Source organism: Aspergillus candidus (assembly GCF_002847045.1).
Source record: "Aspergillus candidus strain CBS 102.13 unplaced genomic scaffold BDW47scaffold_116, whole genome shotgun sequence".
Lineage (NCBI taxonomy): Eukaryota > Fungi > Ascomycota > Eurotiomycetes > Eurotiales > Aspergillaceae > Aspergillus > Aspergillus candidus.
The window spans coordinates 1-13,299 of NW_020194121.1; the positions used below are offsets into that span (position 1 = coordinate 1).

The following is a 13,299-nucleotide window of genomic DNA, read 5'->3' on the forward strand; positions in this document are numbered from 1 at the left end:
TCTTATAATTAATTAAGATTCTAAATTAAGAATTACTTAAAGTTCTAAAAAAAAAAAAAAAAAAAAAACCATGAAAGAAAAATCGAACGATCACCTGAGGCCATAACAGAACCCCCGTTGGAGATCGATCTATCAACTTTCGATCCATCAGCTGGACACGTCCAAAAATGAATCAACGAACCCTTCTGGAGTGGTGGATGGGTTGGTTTGCCGTTTCGAGATCTGGGTTGGGTTGGATGAGTCCGTGATTGATACTGATACTTCTTGGCTGATGTGGACTACGAAGTTCGGGGTGTATCCATCTCTCCATCGATAATCAACCAGTAATACCCATCGTGAAAATGATGAGACCATGGAATGCATGATATTTTCTATTTGGTTTTTATCATTATGATAATCGAGTATGTACGATATACTACATACTATATACTAGGTATAGAGTTAGAACTCATGTTTCCAGTACAGTAGTGTACATACTGGAGGACCTGACTAATTATGCAACTAACGGTCCCCTCATCAACTCCAACTCAACTCCGGCTTCGCTCCGCCCAGACTTTCTTCCCCTTCATCACAACCTCCACTCTTCCCTCCCAAACAATCCTCCACTTGGATCTTCTCTATGCCGTACTTCCACACGTGTTTATCTTTCGATTGATTGATTGATTTGGGTTCTCAAATCATGGACCCTCGGGTTCAATCGGGCTAGGTGGAGGTCTTCCCCCCGTTGGATGAAATCATGTCCGATTTGTCGCGACTGCCCCGAGGTAGCTCGTCATCATCACCGGCTCCTCCTCCCCCCCCTCCACCAGCTCCCCTCCACCAGGGTCATCGCTATTCAAATCGCGCGGCCAATGCTCTGGCTAGATTCGCCCAACCGTTCTTTTCCGGGTCCAGACCCCCAAGCCCGCAGACTCTCCCCGGAAGTCGTGCAGACTTGGCGGTTGCTCCCCGGTTTACTAGGCCCAAGTCCTTGTATAGTTACCCCCTCCCCCTCTTCTTCTCCCCCTCCCCCCCCCTCCCTCCTTTCCCCCCTTTTTTTTTTATTCTTCCCCCTCCGCCTGTCAGCTCAGCTCGGATCCCTCTATCGAATTACCCCGCTTGTTCCGATGGGATGATTGTTTTGGGAAAGAGGGAGATAGAGGGAGACGGTGCCCGGTGGGCTTCCTTCTCTTGTTCATTTTTTCACTTGACTTGTCTATTTCAACCCATGATGAAATGAAATTCAATTGGTTCGACCCTAGACATGCATGTCAATGATGATCTGCAATTCTTCGTCGCTTAAGCATCGAAAAGGATGACAAGATAAACAAACAAACTAAAAACAAAACAAGCGTGCATCTCTAACGTTCCGATCAGGCCGGGAGCGTCCCAAACCGTTACGCATAAGACGGGGATCCCCATAGCCGCGGTGGACATCTCCCCTCAACGGACACATGCAGTCATCGGGGGCAAAGAAATCCTCAAGACCATTCGGGTCTCTCCCGACCATCTGTCCGAAGAGTTTAACCTGCGCAACACGATCATCAGTTATGCTTCCACCCATGGTGGGAGCGCGCTCTCCGCGCGGCACAAGGACCAGCTGATGGTACGCGATGTCAAGTGGTCACATGGCCACTATGACCAGATCATCGCCACGGCCGTTGCCAATGGGCGCATTGTCCTCTATGATCTGCATCGACCGGGCCTAGAATTCTGTCGGTTCCAAGGCCATAGCCGCCAGGTTCACCGACTCGCGTTCAATCCGCATCACCCGCAGTGGCTGCTGTCCGGTAGCCAGGACTCGTCCACCCGCTTGTGGGACCTGCGCATGCCCTCCACCGAGCGCGGGGTTCCCGTCTGCGGGAGCAAAGAGCACTACATGGGGAACAGTGACGCCATCCGCGACATCCGGTGGTCCCCCAGCGAAGGGTTCGCGTTTGCCACGGCGACAGACAGCGGCGCCATCCAGCTGTGGGATTCGCGCAAGAACAGTGCCCCACTGCTGCGGATTACTGCCCACGATCGCCCGTGCTTCTCCGTGGATTGGCATCCGGACGGAAAGCACATCATCAGCGGCGGCGCCGATCGGCAGGTCAAGGTTTGGGACTTTTCATCGTCCGCCGAGCGGAGGCAGAAGCCGACCTTTCAGTTTCGAACCCCCCAGGCGGTCCTCAACGTGCGATGGCGACCCCCGTCCTGGGACCGGGAGCCCGAGGGGAACGGCGACTGGCAGTCGTCCCAAGTTGTGACCTCGTATGACAAGGAGGATCCCCGCATCCACCTGTGGGATCTGCGACGACCGTACATCCCCTTTCGAGAATTCGATCGCTACGAGTCACATGCGGCCGATCTTCTGTGGCACTCGAAAGACCTGCTGTGGACCGCCGGTGAATCGGGGTCCTTCACGCAGACGGATGTTCGATATGCCCCGCACATCATCAATCAGCGACCGACCTGCTCAGTGGCCTGGAGTCCGAGCGGTGAGGTCCTGGCCTTCGTCCAGAAACGCCCGGCCCGACGGGCCCTGGGTCTCAGTGCGACCGAATTTGTGGGTCAGGCGGAGGAGGAGAACAGCAGCGGCGAGGTCTTCAGCCAGAGCCCCGCCGACGACTCGCTCGACGAACCTTCGTTTACCATGGTCGGCCACCGGCACAGCAAGTCTACCGGTGCCAGGCCATCCAAATCCTTGGACAACACTCCACCGGGTGTCGCGGAGTTTTTCCCGATCCTGTCTTTGGAGAAGACCCTGGCGAAGGTGAAGCCGCCGGGTCCCCGGCAGTTGGGCGCAGTGGGAAGCACCCTGGGCGCCACCATGGATCGGGGAACGTTCCGGTATTTGGCCCGGAACTACGCTTCGCTCTTCACGGACACCGGTAACGCCGGCACCGATCCGGCACGATCTCTACTCGAGTCACTCGATCACAATGCAGGTTGCGCTGAGGATGTCACCCTGGTCAAACTGGCTCAGACGTGGCAGGTCATTCGAATGGCGGTCGCGGAAGAACTCCAAATGAGAGCCCAGGAACAGCGCCAAAATCCCGAGAAGGTGACGCGTGCGGCGAAGAAGAGACTCTCCAAAGAAGAACCGGTAGGCGAGAAGACACGGACCACCGAAGATGGCAAGCTCGAGAAGATGAAGAGTCGATTTTTCAAAGGGACCCGGGAGATTGGAGCGCCCAAACTCTCCCTTGCCGACACCGAAAGCGCCTCGAACATGACCACGCCGCTTGCACAGCCTTTGCCCGATTCCCCGATTGGCACCTCCGAGAGCTCCGCCTCCCACATGACGTCTCTGAATGATCCGACTGACATCCAACCCCTTCCGCCGTCGCTCCTCAGCTCCCGGTTTGACACGATGGAATCGAACGAGTCCTCGTCCATGTCGGAACTCGGTACCGGTGCACAGGAGCATGGGTTCGTTGCCCCAGATCGTCTATCACCTGGCCCCGCTCGCATGGCCATGTCCCAGGCGTTCGAGGACGAGCAAAGATCGGCCCCGCGGGCGATCACCGGTCGAGCCGACTGGCGTGCCTTGGACACCTACCCAACCCGTGCAGACGACGAGTATGGCCAAAACAACGGGGATGAAGTAGCCGTCCGTGGCTACAAATCACTCCCTAAAAAAGCACTCTCGCTCGAATCCCACGGCGATGCCCCGAAAGCCGCCGAATTCCGTCGCCATGGGTCATCGGACAGTTTCCCGATGTTCTCCGCGTCGACGGGGAGTTCGCACCCGTCCCGGAACTTTGCCACTTCGTTTTCTTCCGCCAATAGGCTGCATGATGTCGCCGAGGATGAGGCATCTGACGAGGAAGTGAACCGTCAGGCTCCTAGCGAGGTTGCGTTTCGGGCTCAGGGGGGCTCCCTTCACGGCAGGGACGCCGTTCAAGGCGAAGAGGCGCCTACCAATGGGCAATCCCCGGTTGACAGCCACTCCGATGCGGAACACGTGCACCTTGAGCGGCCGTCGAGCCCTCTACCCCTGTTGAAAGAATCGAGTCCTTTGCAGACCCCCAGTTGGGAAGAAAGTCCTAGCCTCGCTACGCAGACAATACCCGACAGCCTATTAGGGGTGACCATCCCCATCAAACCTGACGGATCGGGAAACAAACCATGGAGTGCCGAAGCATTGCTGAAGCAAGCCATCCGATACTATCACACCAGCACCCGGGTCGATACTCAATCGGCCGTCCATCTCCTTCAGAAACTGCGGGAACTCTTCCAAGACTGCGAGGAGATCATCCCCAGCCACGAGAGCGAACTCCTATTCAAGGCGTACAACGAGGATCTCCAGCGCCAGTCGATGTACATCGAGGCCGCCGAGCTCCGCCTACTCTGCGTGCCGTCATACCCAGCCGTGTACGAGTACGCGCAGACAGACACCTATATGAACGTATACTGCTTTACGTGTAAGCGTCCATACGAGAACCCCAGGCCCGACAATCGTCGCTGCCACCGATGCCAGACCCCGCAAGAACCCTGCGCCATCTGTATGAGCCTGGACCCGCCCCCAGAGTGGGTACTAGAACAGTCCGAGCCGTCCGCATTTTCACCCCACAGCGCAAGCGCAAATACCTCATCATCAAGCAACACATCCCTAAAAACAGAGCCCATTCCCGCATCCGAAATGGACCACCTAGCAGGCTTCGACTCGATCCGCCCCAAAGGCTCCACCCTCTGGACCTGGTGCCAAGGCTGCGGCCACGGCGGCCACATGGCCTGCATCCACACCTGGCTGAAGGACACCACCATCAGCGAAGGCGGCTGCGCCACCCCAGGCTGCACCCACGACTGTGGCCCGGGCCCCCGCCGCGAACACAACCGCCGCATCCTCCAAGAAGAGTCCAAGCGCCGCGACTCCGTCGGCCGCAAATCCGGCACCGGCTTCGTCAAGCGCGACCCGTGGGCAAAGGGCGAGAGCAAGGCCGTTGAGAAAGTGCGCGGCATGTTAGGTGCTCAGGCTACTGCGTCGGGGGGCAGCTCTTCGGCGAATAGTGCTGCGCCGAGCACGACTTCCAATCTGATGTCGCCGAAGAAGGTCCGCTTGGTTACGCCTAGTGAGCAGGGGAGACGGAGGGGCACGCCGTCGAGGTCGAGTATTGGGGGGAGTAGTACTGTGAGTGGGTAGCCCTTTTCCTGGGTATGGGTAAAAGGGGAGGGGGTGTGAAGATGTCAATTTTTTTCTTTTTTCTTTTTACTTATTATTGTTTGCATGGCAATTCGATGTTTGGTTTACTTAGTTAGTTTAGCATGAGATGGCGCACTAGGCTTTGGCCGTTGAGAATTTTTATACCTATACCGTGATGGAAATTTGAGTTAATATGTTCCGTCTTTACCTGTCTGTATACTCTACTCTTAACAGATATACTTTATTGATCCTAGAATCCCCCGACCAGTCAATCTCCCATCCACATTCCATAAGCTAGCCAAGTAGACAGGTTACCTAGTGGAAAGGTAAGTAACAAACGCCAATAAAAGTAAGTGCTTGTTCAAGTTGATATGTAAGTGGTATTGTCGCTAGATAGATATAGACACAGACTATTCGTTTATTCATTGTGTTAGAGCAGAAAAATTGAAGAAAAACGAGAACAGAGACGAAGAATCAGATATCCAGATACCACGAAGCTCTTTCTCATAATGGAAAAAAAAAAGAAAAAAAATTTCAAACTAGTCCAACCTGCTCATTCGGTTGATATTTACCTAGTCACACTATGTTGCGAGAGTATTGAGATCACGTCATATCAATACAACTGAAGTGAGGTGTTTATAGAGGAAGGAAGGAAGGAAGGAAGGAAGGTAGATGAAGATGTGAAGATATGAACGATGCTAAAACCGCCTCTTTTTCTTAGTAGGCGCTTTACTCTTCATCTCCAGCTGCCTTTTCAGCTCCTCGCGCTTCCTGTCCGCTTTTTCCTGCTCTGTTTCTGGTTCTGGTTCTGGTTCTGCTTTGGGAGGATCTTGTGGTTGGTTTTTCTTTGGGGATAGGGATGGTTTTGTTTTTGGTTTCGATTTTGTCGTTTGTGATGGTGGTGGTGGTGACGGCGATTGAGATGGCGTGTGATGGTGGTGATGCGTTGAAGGAGAGCGTGGTTCTGCTGATCGGGAGGCCCTGCCGCCGATGACGCCAAGCTTGCTGTGTTGGGCAGTCGTTTTAGATGGTGATTTCTGAGCTGCTGGAGAAGAAGGCTTCTGCGTTTCCTTCTTTCTGCCGCCGATGACGCCCAGTCCGGTTTTGGGGTGTGTCTTGGTTTCTGGAGATTTCGGCTTTGGCGGTTGTCGACGAGTAGGGGGTGCGTCGAGATCAGAGGCAGAGTCTGTTTCGTCGTCTGAGTGGGTGGCGTCGGAGGAGGGGTGGGATGGTTTGTTGGTTTTGGTGGTGGCTGGGGGCTGTGTTGATGGCTCTGGTGAAGCTGGCTTGGGTGGCTTTCTTCCCCCAATTACTCCGAGGCCTTTGGCTGCCTTTTTTGGCTGGGGTGGAGGCTTTGCGGGCTCTTTGGTATCCTCGTCGGTTTCTTCTTCGTCTGTAGAGTCAGATGGTTTTCTACCTGCCTCTCTTGACCGTTTGAGCCGAGGGGGCGTCTCTTGTCGCTGGGATGTGGGTCAATATCATGGCTTTGAAAATGAAGAGGCGGGCTTACCTCGAATTCATCCTCGGTTTCTGTACCAGCATTGGTCTCGGTGGCGTCGTCTTTTTGGACGTCCTTCGTTTCAGCGTCTTGATCGTGCTCCTTGCGCGTCGAAGGCACTGCGAGTGGGCTGTCGTGTGTGCCAACCTGTTCCCACCACGCGTCCGGAGGCGGATCCAAACCTTCAAATGACCCCGTACTGCTGGCACCTGTAAATGCTTTCACGATGTTGGCAGCAAAGCCCAAATGAGGTGACGACTTGTTGACTTCATCAAACCACACTTGCTCGTCAAACGGCGCAACGCCTTTGATATACCTAGCAGCCTGCGACAGCGTGGTACCCTTGCGGCCTGTCCGCAGGCCCGACGTACCCGGGAATATCGTACCGAGGTCAATCCCCATGGCTTCGATCTTGTCGAACAACTTCCCAAGGACCCAGTCCTTTTTGTAGAGCTGTTCTATGAGGGCTCGCTGGCGCGATTCCCAGTCAGCCTCGGCCATGACCAAGGGAAGGAGAAGCTGGCTTGTTGAGGCCGACGGAGGCTCCTTCGATAAGCACAATGTCCATTTGAGAGGCTCAAGTGGGGCAGGTAGTTCCGTGTAGGTGATTAGCTCTAGGGAGTCTCCTCTCGATTGATGATTGAGGGTTGCGCTGCTTCCGGCCTCGCCGTGGAGTGCGTCGCGTATCTTCTGTAGCAGAACCCCAAACTGCTCGGCGTCTTCGCTGGGATCAATGGTTGTGTTTTCCTCGCTGGCTCTCCGTAAGATGGCCTGACGGCTTAGCTGTTCAGCCCATACATTTGTGAGATCGGTAATGTAGATCTCGTAAGTATAAGCGGTCGAGATGAATTTGTAGAGGAGAGGAGGTATTTTCTCATCATTTGAGAGACGAAGTCTCTCCCATATTGTCGTCATATCTACTATCCTCTGGATTTCACAGCAAGATGGGTGGTTGAAGGTGAGTTCGTCAACACGAACTGATATCAGCCTGGAGCCTGACAGTAGGCGGCAGACGGGGGCCTACACGCGCCCAACCAGGGTAGGTAAGCCGAGCGCCTGACTTGCCGCCTTCGGGTGGGTCGAGGCCCCAATGAACTTCTATCTTTCATCATACAGCGATCGGCCATCCATTAACCGCAGCGCAACGGCTTCAGATAACTCGTCACGTTTCTGTCACGCTTTCCTATCGCGTATAATGTCGTCCAGACTTCCGGACCGATCCAACTGGAAGCGAAGTCGCTCTCGATCGCCGTCGTCGCGCCCACCGCACAAGTTCGCCCGCCGAGACGACGACTACAATGGCTCCCGAAACATCAAGGACCAAGTCCGGTTGAATCAGCTCCAGGAAGCGGAACAGGCCCGACAATGGGTAGCACAGGAGGATGTCTTTGTTCTCAAGCAGGCGAAAAAGAAGGCGGAGATTCGGGTTAAAGAGGGAAGGGCGAAGCCGATCGACTGGCTTACCGTCACCTTGCGCGTTATCGATCCGACCCGAGATCCCCACGACGATGAGATCGCGGACTCAGATTTGGATCTGGTAGACCCGGATGGGGTATTTGAGGGTCTTTCGCAGAGCGAGTTGCTGGACTTGGAGAAGGATATTGAGACGTTTTTGGGTCTGGAGACGAATTCTCAGAACCGGGATTTTTGGAGAGTAGGTCTACTTTTTCTATCTCCCATACCTTTCGGAGTGGTGACGCTAACCGTCGCTCTCCTGTGATAGACTATGAAAGTGATTTGTCGCGATCGCCAAAAGTCCACTGCCCCCGAAGGCCGCGCCCTCAGCTCCGTCGCCGCAGACATCAACAGGCTACTGAGCCCCAAGAGCTACGAACAACTGCAGAACCTCGAGGTACAAGTCCGCAAGAAGCTGGATTCGAACGAGCCGATTGATACAGACTACTGGGAGGAGCTCTTGCGCAGCCTCACGGTGTGGAAGGCTCGCGCCAAAGTGAAGAAGGTATTCCAGGCGGTCATCGACGAGCGTGTGCGCGGGCTGCGCGATCAGCAGCGTGAAGAAGCCGAATCTGTTCGAGATAGGCTTGCTCCCTTAGCTCCGGCAATCGAATCGACATCCAATGCGCCCGACGAACGTGACTTCCGTGGTTTGGATCCCGACCCGTTGCTTCAGATCCGGCCGGAGGATAAGGGATTGGAGATAGTGGATGAAGACGCTTTTCTCAGTCAAGTGGTGAGTCCCTTACGTAGTGGCATATTTCTTGTTTTTCGTTACTGATGGAATTCGTAGGCCCGCGATCGTCAAAAGGTTTTAAAGATGGGTTACGTTCCCCTGCGCCAGCGACAGGTGGAGAAACCATCAGCCATGCCGGTGGCCCAGACATCCAGCATCTCGGTTTCTACGGCCCCCACGCGCTTTTCCGCCATACCCAACGAGGATTTCTCACAGGCCACCAAGGCCCTGTATGAGCGCGAACTCGCCAAGGGCGTCAGTGAGAACGAGGAGATCTTCACCGGCGAGGAGTCTGTCAGCACGGGCGCGCAGCCACTGTGGGCGAACAAATACCGGCCTCGCAAGCCCCGGTACTTCAACCGGTGCCAAATGGGCTACGAGTGGAATAAATACAACCAGACTCACTACGATCACGATCACCCACCTCCCAAGGTCGTCCAGGGCTACAAATTCAACATCTTCTACCCCGACCTCATCGATAAAACCAAAGCCCCGACCTATCGCATAGAGCGCGAACATGGACGAAAGCGCGGGCAGTCTTTTGCGGCTGCTGGTGAGGAGGATACCTGTCTCATCCGGTTTATGGCTGGACCCCCGTACGAGGACATCGCATTCCGGATTGTCGATAAAGAGTGGGACTATAGTGCGAAACGAGAGCGAGGCTTCAAGAGTACCTTTGACAAGGTATATGACTCTGCCTATCCCCATTTCTGAATCATACTAACAGTTCTAGGGGATTTTGCAACTACACTTCCAATTTAAGCGGGTAAGTCATTTTTTACCTTGGGACGATTCCCTTGGCTAGAGCGAAAACTAATATGTGTGACCAGATCTATTACCGGAAGTAAAAGCGGTACATACCATGTGGAATCAAACGACTCAGCATCTTATTTTTCATGAGCTGGACCCATCTGTAGCCCATCGTCGCATTTTTTTTTGTCCATTTTCACTGTCCTTAACCCTACCCCGCTAAATCCTGTCCTTCTCCACCCCAGTATGGACCTACAGCGAGATACATCTCCGCAGCTCTGATTGGGCTGGAGATAGCAACCACCCTCACCAACATTGGACCCCGATTCAATTACAGGCTAAGATGTATCAGACTGTCGGACATTCAGTGCCATGATCTGGGGCCCGGCTTCTTTTTATTAATTATTTCGGCACTTACGCCCCGCAGATCATGGCCGACACGTGCGCAGAGCCCCCTCGAGGTTTAATTCTACTCCCATCAAATATCACCTTGATCCTCAACCCTGTCATTCTTGCTCCTAAGAACAACCTCTTCGTCATCACCTACACGATAAACGTCACGTGCTCTATCAAGATAGGGCAAGTCGGCCACAGGCGTCACATTGTCTTCACAGGGTCAGGGGGGCGGGAACGGGAAAGGGAAAGGGGGTAGACGTCACGAACCGAGCGGCTTTCTGGTGCCACAGCGGCACTTGCACAATCCGGTGAAGCATTCCGGCTGGTCGGGGAAGCGGGAGAAGGCTTCAGTATCTGCAGGATAGATTCAAAAGAACAATAAGGATCTCCAGGTTCAGCCCGAATGTTCAGTTCCAGAAAGGCTAGTGTTTCTTCGCCTGCCCGGCCGGTCCACTGCAGCTGGCCGGCGCCATCCACCAAGCTCACTCACTCACTCCTGGCTCCCCCGGTGGGCATCACCATTCAGTTGCGCCCCCTCCTCCCTTCGGTAACACCAGATCCAGCCTCTTCCCGGGCCTTGGGGAAGCCATTGGCGGAGGAAGGCGTGTCATGGATCAGCTGCATCAGAAATGTAGGAAGGACGAATGTGGTCAAGTAGAACAAAGCACCGCAACCATCCACAACATCCCCCAGCGTACACCCCAGTGTACACACCCTAGTGGCAACATGGTTGGCTGAAGCGTTTCCAGTGGGGAGGGAAATCTGGTCTCCCGATTTGGGATCCCTTTTCTTCTCGATCTTTTCCAGACCGTCTTTTGTTTGCTGGGGTCTAGCAATGCAGGATGGTGGCTGTTTGCAGGCCAAAAAAATGGGATATCAATTTAGTAAAAAAATTAAATAAATAAATAAAATAAATCTAAATCAAATCAAATAGAATAGGACTAAAGAAGGAGGACTCTGAGCTGGCAAGGTTGTTGCTTTACAGCTCGTTTCATTTTTTTGCCTTGCCTTTTCTTTTCTAGTAATTGATTATTATTATTATTATTATTATGAGTCTGATAATGGTTAGCATTGATCATTTGAGGGTTTTGGCAATTTTACCTCTGGTAAATCTCTATTTCTTCCTATTTGATTTTGAATTCCCTAGTGATGCAGCTCAACATCTTCTGAATGGTCACACGTTCGGAGGTGCTTTTGTTCTTCTGGATTGGGGGTTGATTTCTTCTATTTTGTTCTATCTTTCTAAGGATTATCTCGTTTCCTTTTTCTTCCTTTTTTCTGATTACTATTCTCTATTTATTTGATTCTTTTTTCCCCTGCTGATTCCCCTCAATAGAAACACCTTCTTACTTTATCTGCTTGGGTTCGTCCAGGTTTCTGCTTCGTTCATGGTTGTGTCTTTTTATTTTAATGCTCTTTTTCTGCTCCTGCTTTTCCTTCTCCTTCTTCCTGCTCTTATACCAACTATTATAACCTAGTATTAATTGTCTTGTTCCCATTTCTCATTCCTCCATCCTGGCCGCCACCCCGTCAAGTTCAGTCGTTGATTCCTCAGACGGTGTTGAATATAGGGCTTGTCTCACCTGCCCAAACACTCTCCTACTACATCATTTCCTCAAGATGGATCGCTTTGTCCCCCATGGTTTGCCCACGACGTCAGTCCCTGCTCGCCGGATCAACCCTCAACGGTTTATTCCAAAACAGACAGAGACACCCTGTTCCCTGGCGGATGGCGCTCTTCCCCAAACTTCACGTTCCCACAACCCCTGCTCAACCGTCGATAACTGGACGAGGTCCAGCTCTAGTAGCCCTGAAGCAATGATGTCCTGTCAGCAGCATCCATGGTCCATGGAGGCAAATACCTCGGAATACATTCTCAGTCCATCTCATTCCCCGAAGGACACTCTGGCAGACGTATTGTCCGGTCAATACGTGCACGACAGCGAGTACTCTGACTGGTCATCCTCGCTCATGAACCCCAACCCGACACACGCACCATCATCACACGCTAGACGGCAACCGTCTCCCGAGTGGCGGCAGGAACTTCATGCCACGGGGCTGGTGGGGGTTGACCGTGACTCTTACGGTGCATCGTTCCGGTCTCATCAACAACGGTCTGGGATGGCGGCGACGGCCTACCCGTCTGTGCCACCATCACCTCTCTTGTCCTCTTCAGGGTACCCTCCATCGCAGTATGGCCGGCCGGATCTCTCCCCGCTCAAGCCACTGGTGGAACATGATGATTCACGGACTAGCCCTGACGACACGGAAGAAGACGGGAGCGCCGATCCTCCATACTCCCTGCTCATCTATCAGGCTCTCTGGTCTGCGGCGGGGAGGAAATTGACTCTCCAGGATATCTACAGCTGGTTCGAGAAGAACACTACGAAGGGGAAAGATCGAACTTCAAAAGGTTGGCAGAATAGTATTCGTCATAATCTGTCGATGAACGCAGTATGTCTTATTCTTCTTCTTCTTTTTTCTTATTTTTGAGAGTTTTTCAACCCTCCTTTTCCTGTCCCTCCGAGAGTCCATATTATCCTCGACAGCCAATCACTGACACGCGAATCGACAGGGGTTTGAGGCCGTCCGAGAGGAGCCAACACCCGGCAAGAAGGCTGTGAATTACTGGCGCCTGACAGAGGAAGCATTTGCCAATGGCATTCAATCCACGACGCGATACAGAAAACAGGCGAATTACAAGAAGGCCCTGGGGTCAGACCCACCGGCTCCCCAGCGGCAGCGTTCTGGAGCTAAGGGGGGCAAGGCAACCAAGATCACGGCCAAATTTCGCGGACAACTGAGCCAGGATGAATCACGACGCGAACGATACCGGCCGCGATTGGCATCGTCATCAACGTCGTCCTCCTCGCCACGGGGCCACGATCTGAAGGATCTCTATGGTCAATACCACCTCCCGTCCGCCATGCCCATGGTGGTACCGTACCATGTGGCTGCCTGTCCGACAGCACCAATGAACCGCTCAACAGCCTCGTCGGGTGGGCATCATTTCGACCTGGGAAGCGTTGTTGGGTGTGCTGACACCCCTCCATGTGCCCCTGTGTTCTGTGACATGGCGGGGCCGAGCGGCGCCGATTGCCTAGCGTTAGATCCAGGATACATGGGGTGGTGTGGCAGCAACCTCCCCCATCGATTTTCCCACGCGCATCATGGCATGTTGACAGGCTCGGAACCAAGCTCGACAGATCTCCCATTGGGGGTATAACTGTGGGGTGTATCGACTTTGATTGGGCGGTGCCGACTGACTTGCATGACCGTACTGTAGCGAAATCATTAGCCTTCTTTTTGGCTTCTTTCCTCTTACTATGCATTCTTCCTTTTTTTTTTTTTTTTTAT

The 13,299-nt window shown here is 53.4% G+C and overlaps 4 protein-coding genes across 4 annotated transcripts; 3 read left to right on the forward strand and 1 right to left on the reverse strand.

Moving 5' to 3' along the window:
- The first annotated feature begins 478 nt into the window (after positions 1 to 478).
- On the forward strand, positions 479 to 5,244 carry BDW47DRAFT_114582 (WD repeat protein). Its single transcript, XM_024814684.1, has 2 exons — positions 479 to 972; positions 1,357 to 5,244. Exons 1-2 carry the CDS (start codon positions 737 to 739, stop codon positions 5,105 to 5,107), a joined length of 3,987 nt encoding a protein of 1,328 aa, XP_024667124.1. The 5' UTR covers positions 479 to 736; the 3' UTR covers positions 5,108 to 5,244.
- A 561-nt stretch (positions 5,245 to 5,805) lies between these two features.
- On the reverse strand, positions 5,806 to 7,520 carry BDW47DRAFT_130224 (uncharacterized protein; the record flags this gene model as incomplete). Its single annotated transcript, XM_024817072.1, has 2 exons — positions 5,806 to 6,567; positions 6,618 to 7,520. The coding sequence occupies 2 exons, from the start codon at positions 7,518 to 7,520 to the stop codon at positions 5,806 to 5,808; spliced, it is 1,665 nt and encodes a 554-aa protein (XP_024667125.1).
- A 217-nt stretch (positions 7,521 to 7,737) lies between these two features.
- Positions 7,738 to 10,293, forward strand: BDW47DRAFT_114585 (splicing factor cactin). The gene is made up of 5 exons (XM_024814685.1): positions 7,738 to 8,259; positions 8,329 to 8,796; positions 8,854 to 9,480; positions 9,530 to 9,562; positions 9,627 to 10,293. The coding sequence occupies exons 1-5, from the start codon at positions 7,801 to 7,803 to the stop codon at positions 9,642 to 9,644; spliced, it is 1,605 nt and encodes a 534-aa protein (XP_024667126.1). The 5' UTR covers positions 7,738 to 7,800; the 3' UTR covers positions 9,645 to 10,293.
- A 1,269-nt stretch (positions 10,294 to 11,562) lies between these two features.
- Positions 11,563 to 13,168, forward strand: BDW47DRAFT_130739 (forkhead box transcription factor; the record flags this gene model as incomplete). The annotated part of the gene is made up of 2 exons (XM_024817158.1): positions 11,563 to 12,396; positions 12,518 to 13,168. The coding sequence occupies 2 exons, from the start codon at positions 11,563 to 11,565 to the stop codon at positions 13,166 to 13,168; spliced, it is 1,485 nt and encodes a 494-aa protein (XP_024667127.1).
- Between the last annotated feature and the right edge of the window lie 131 nt (positions 13,169 to 13,299).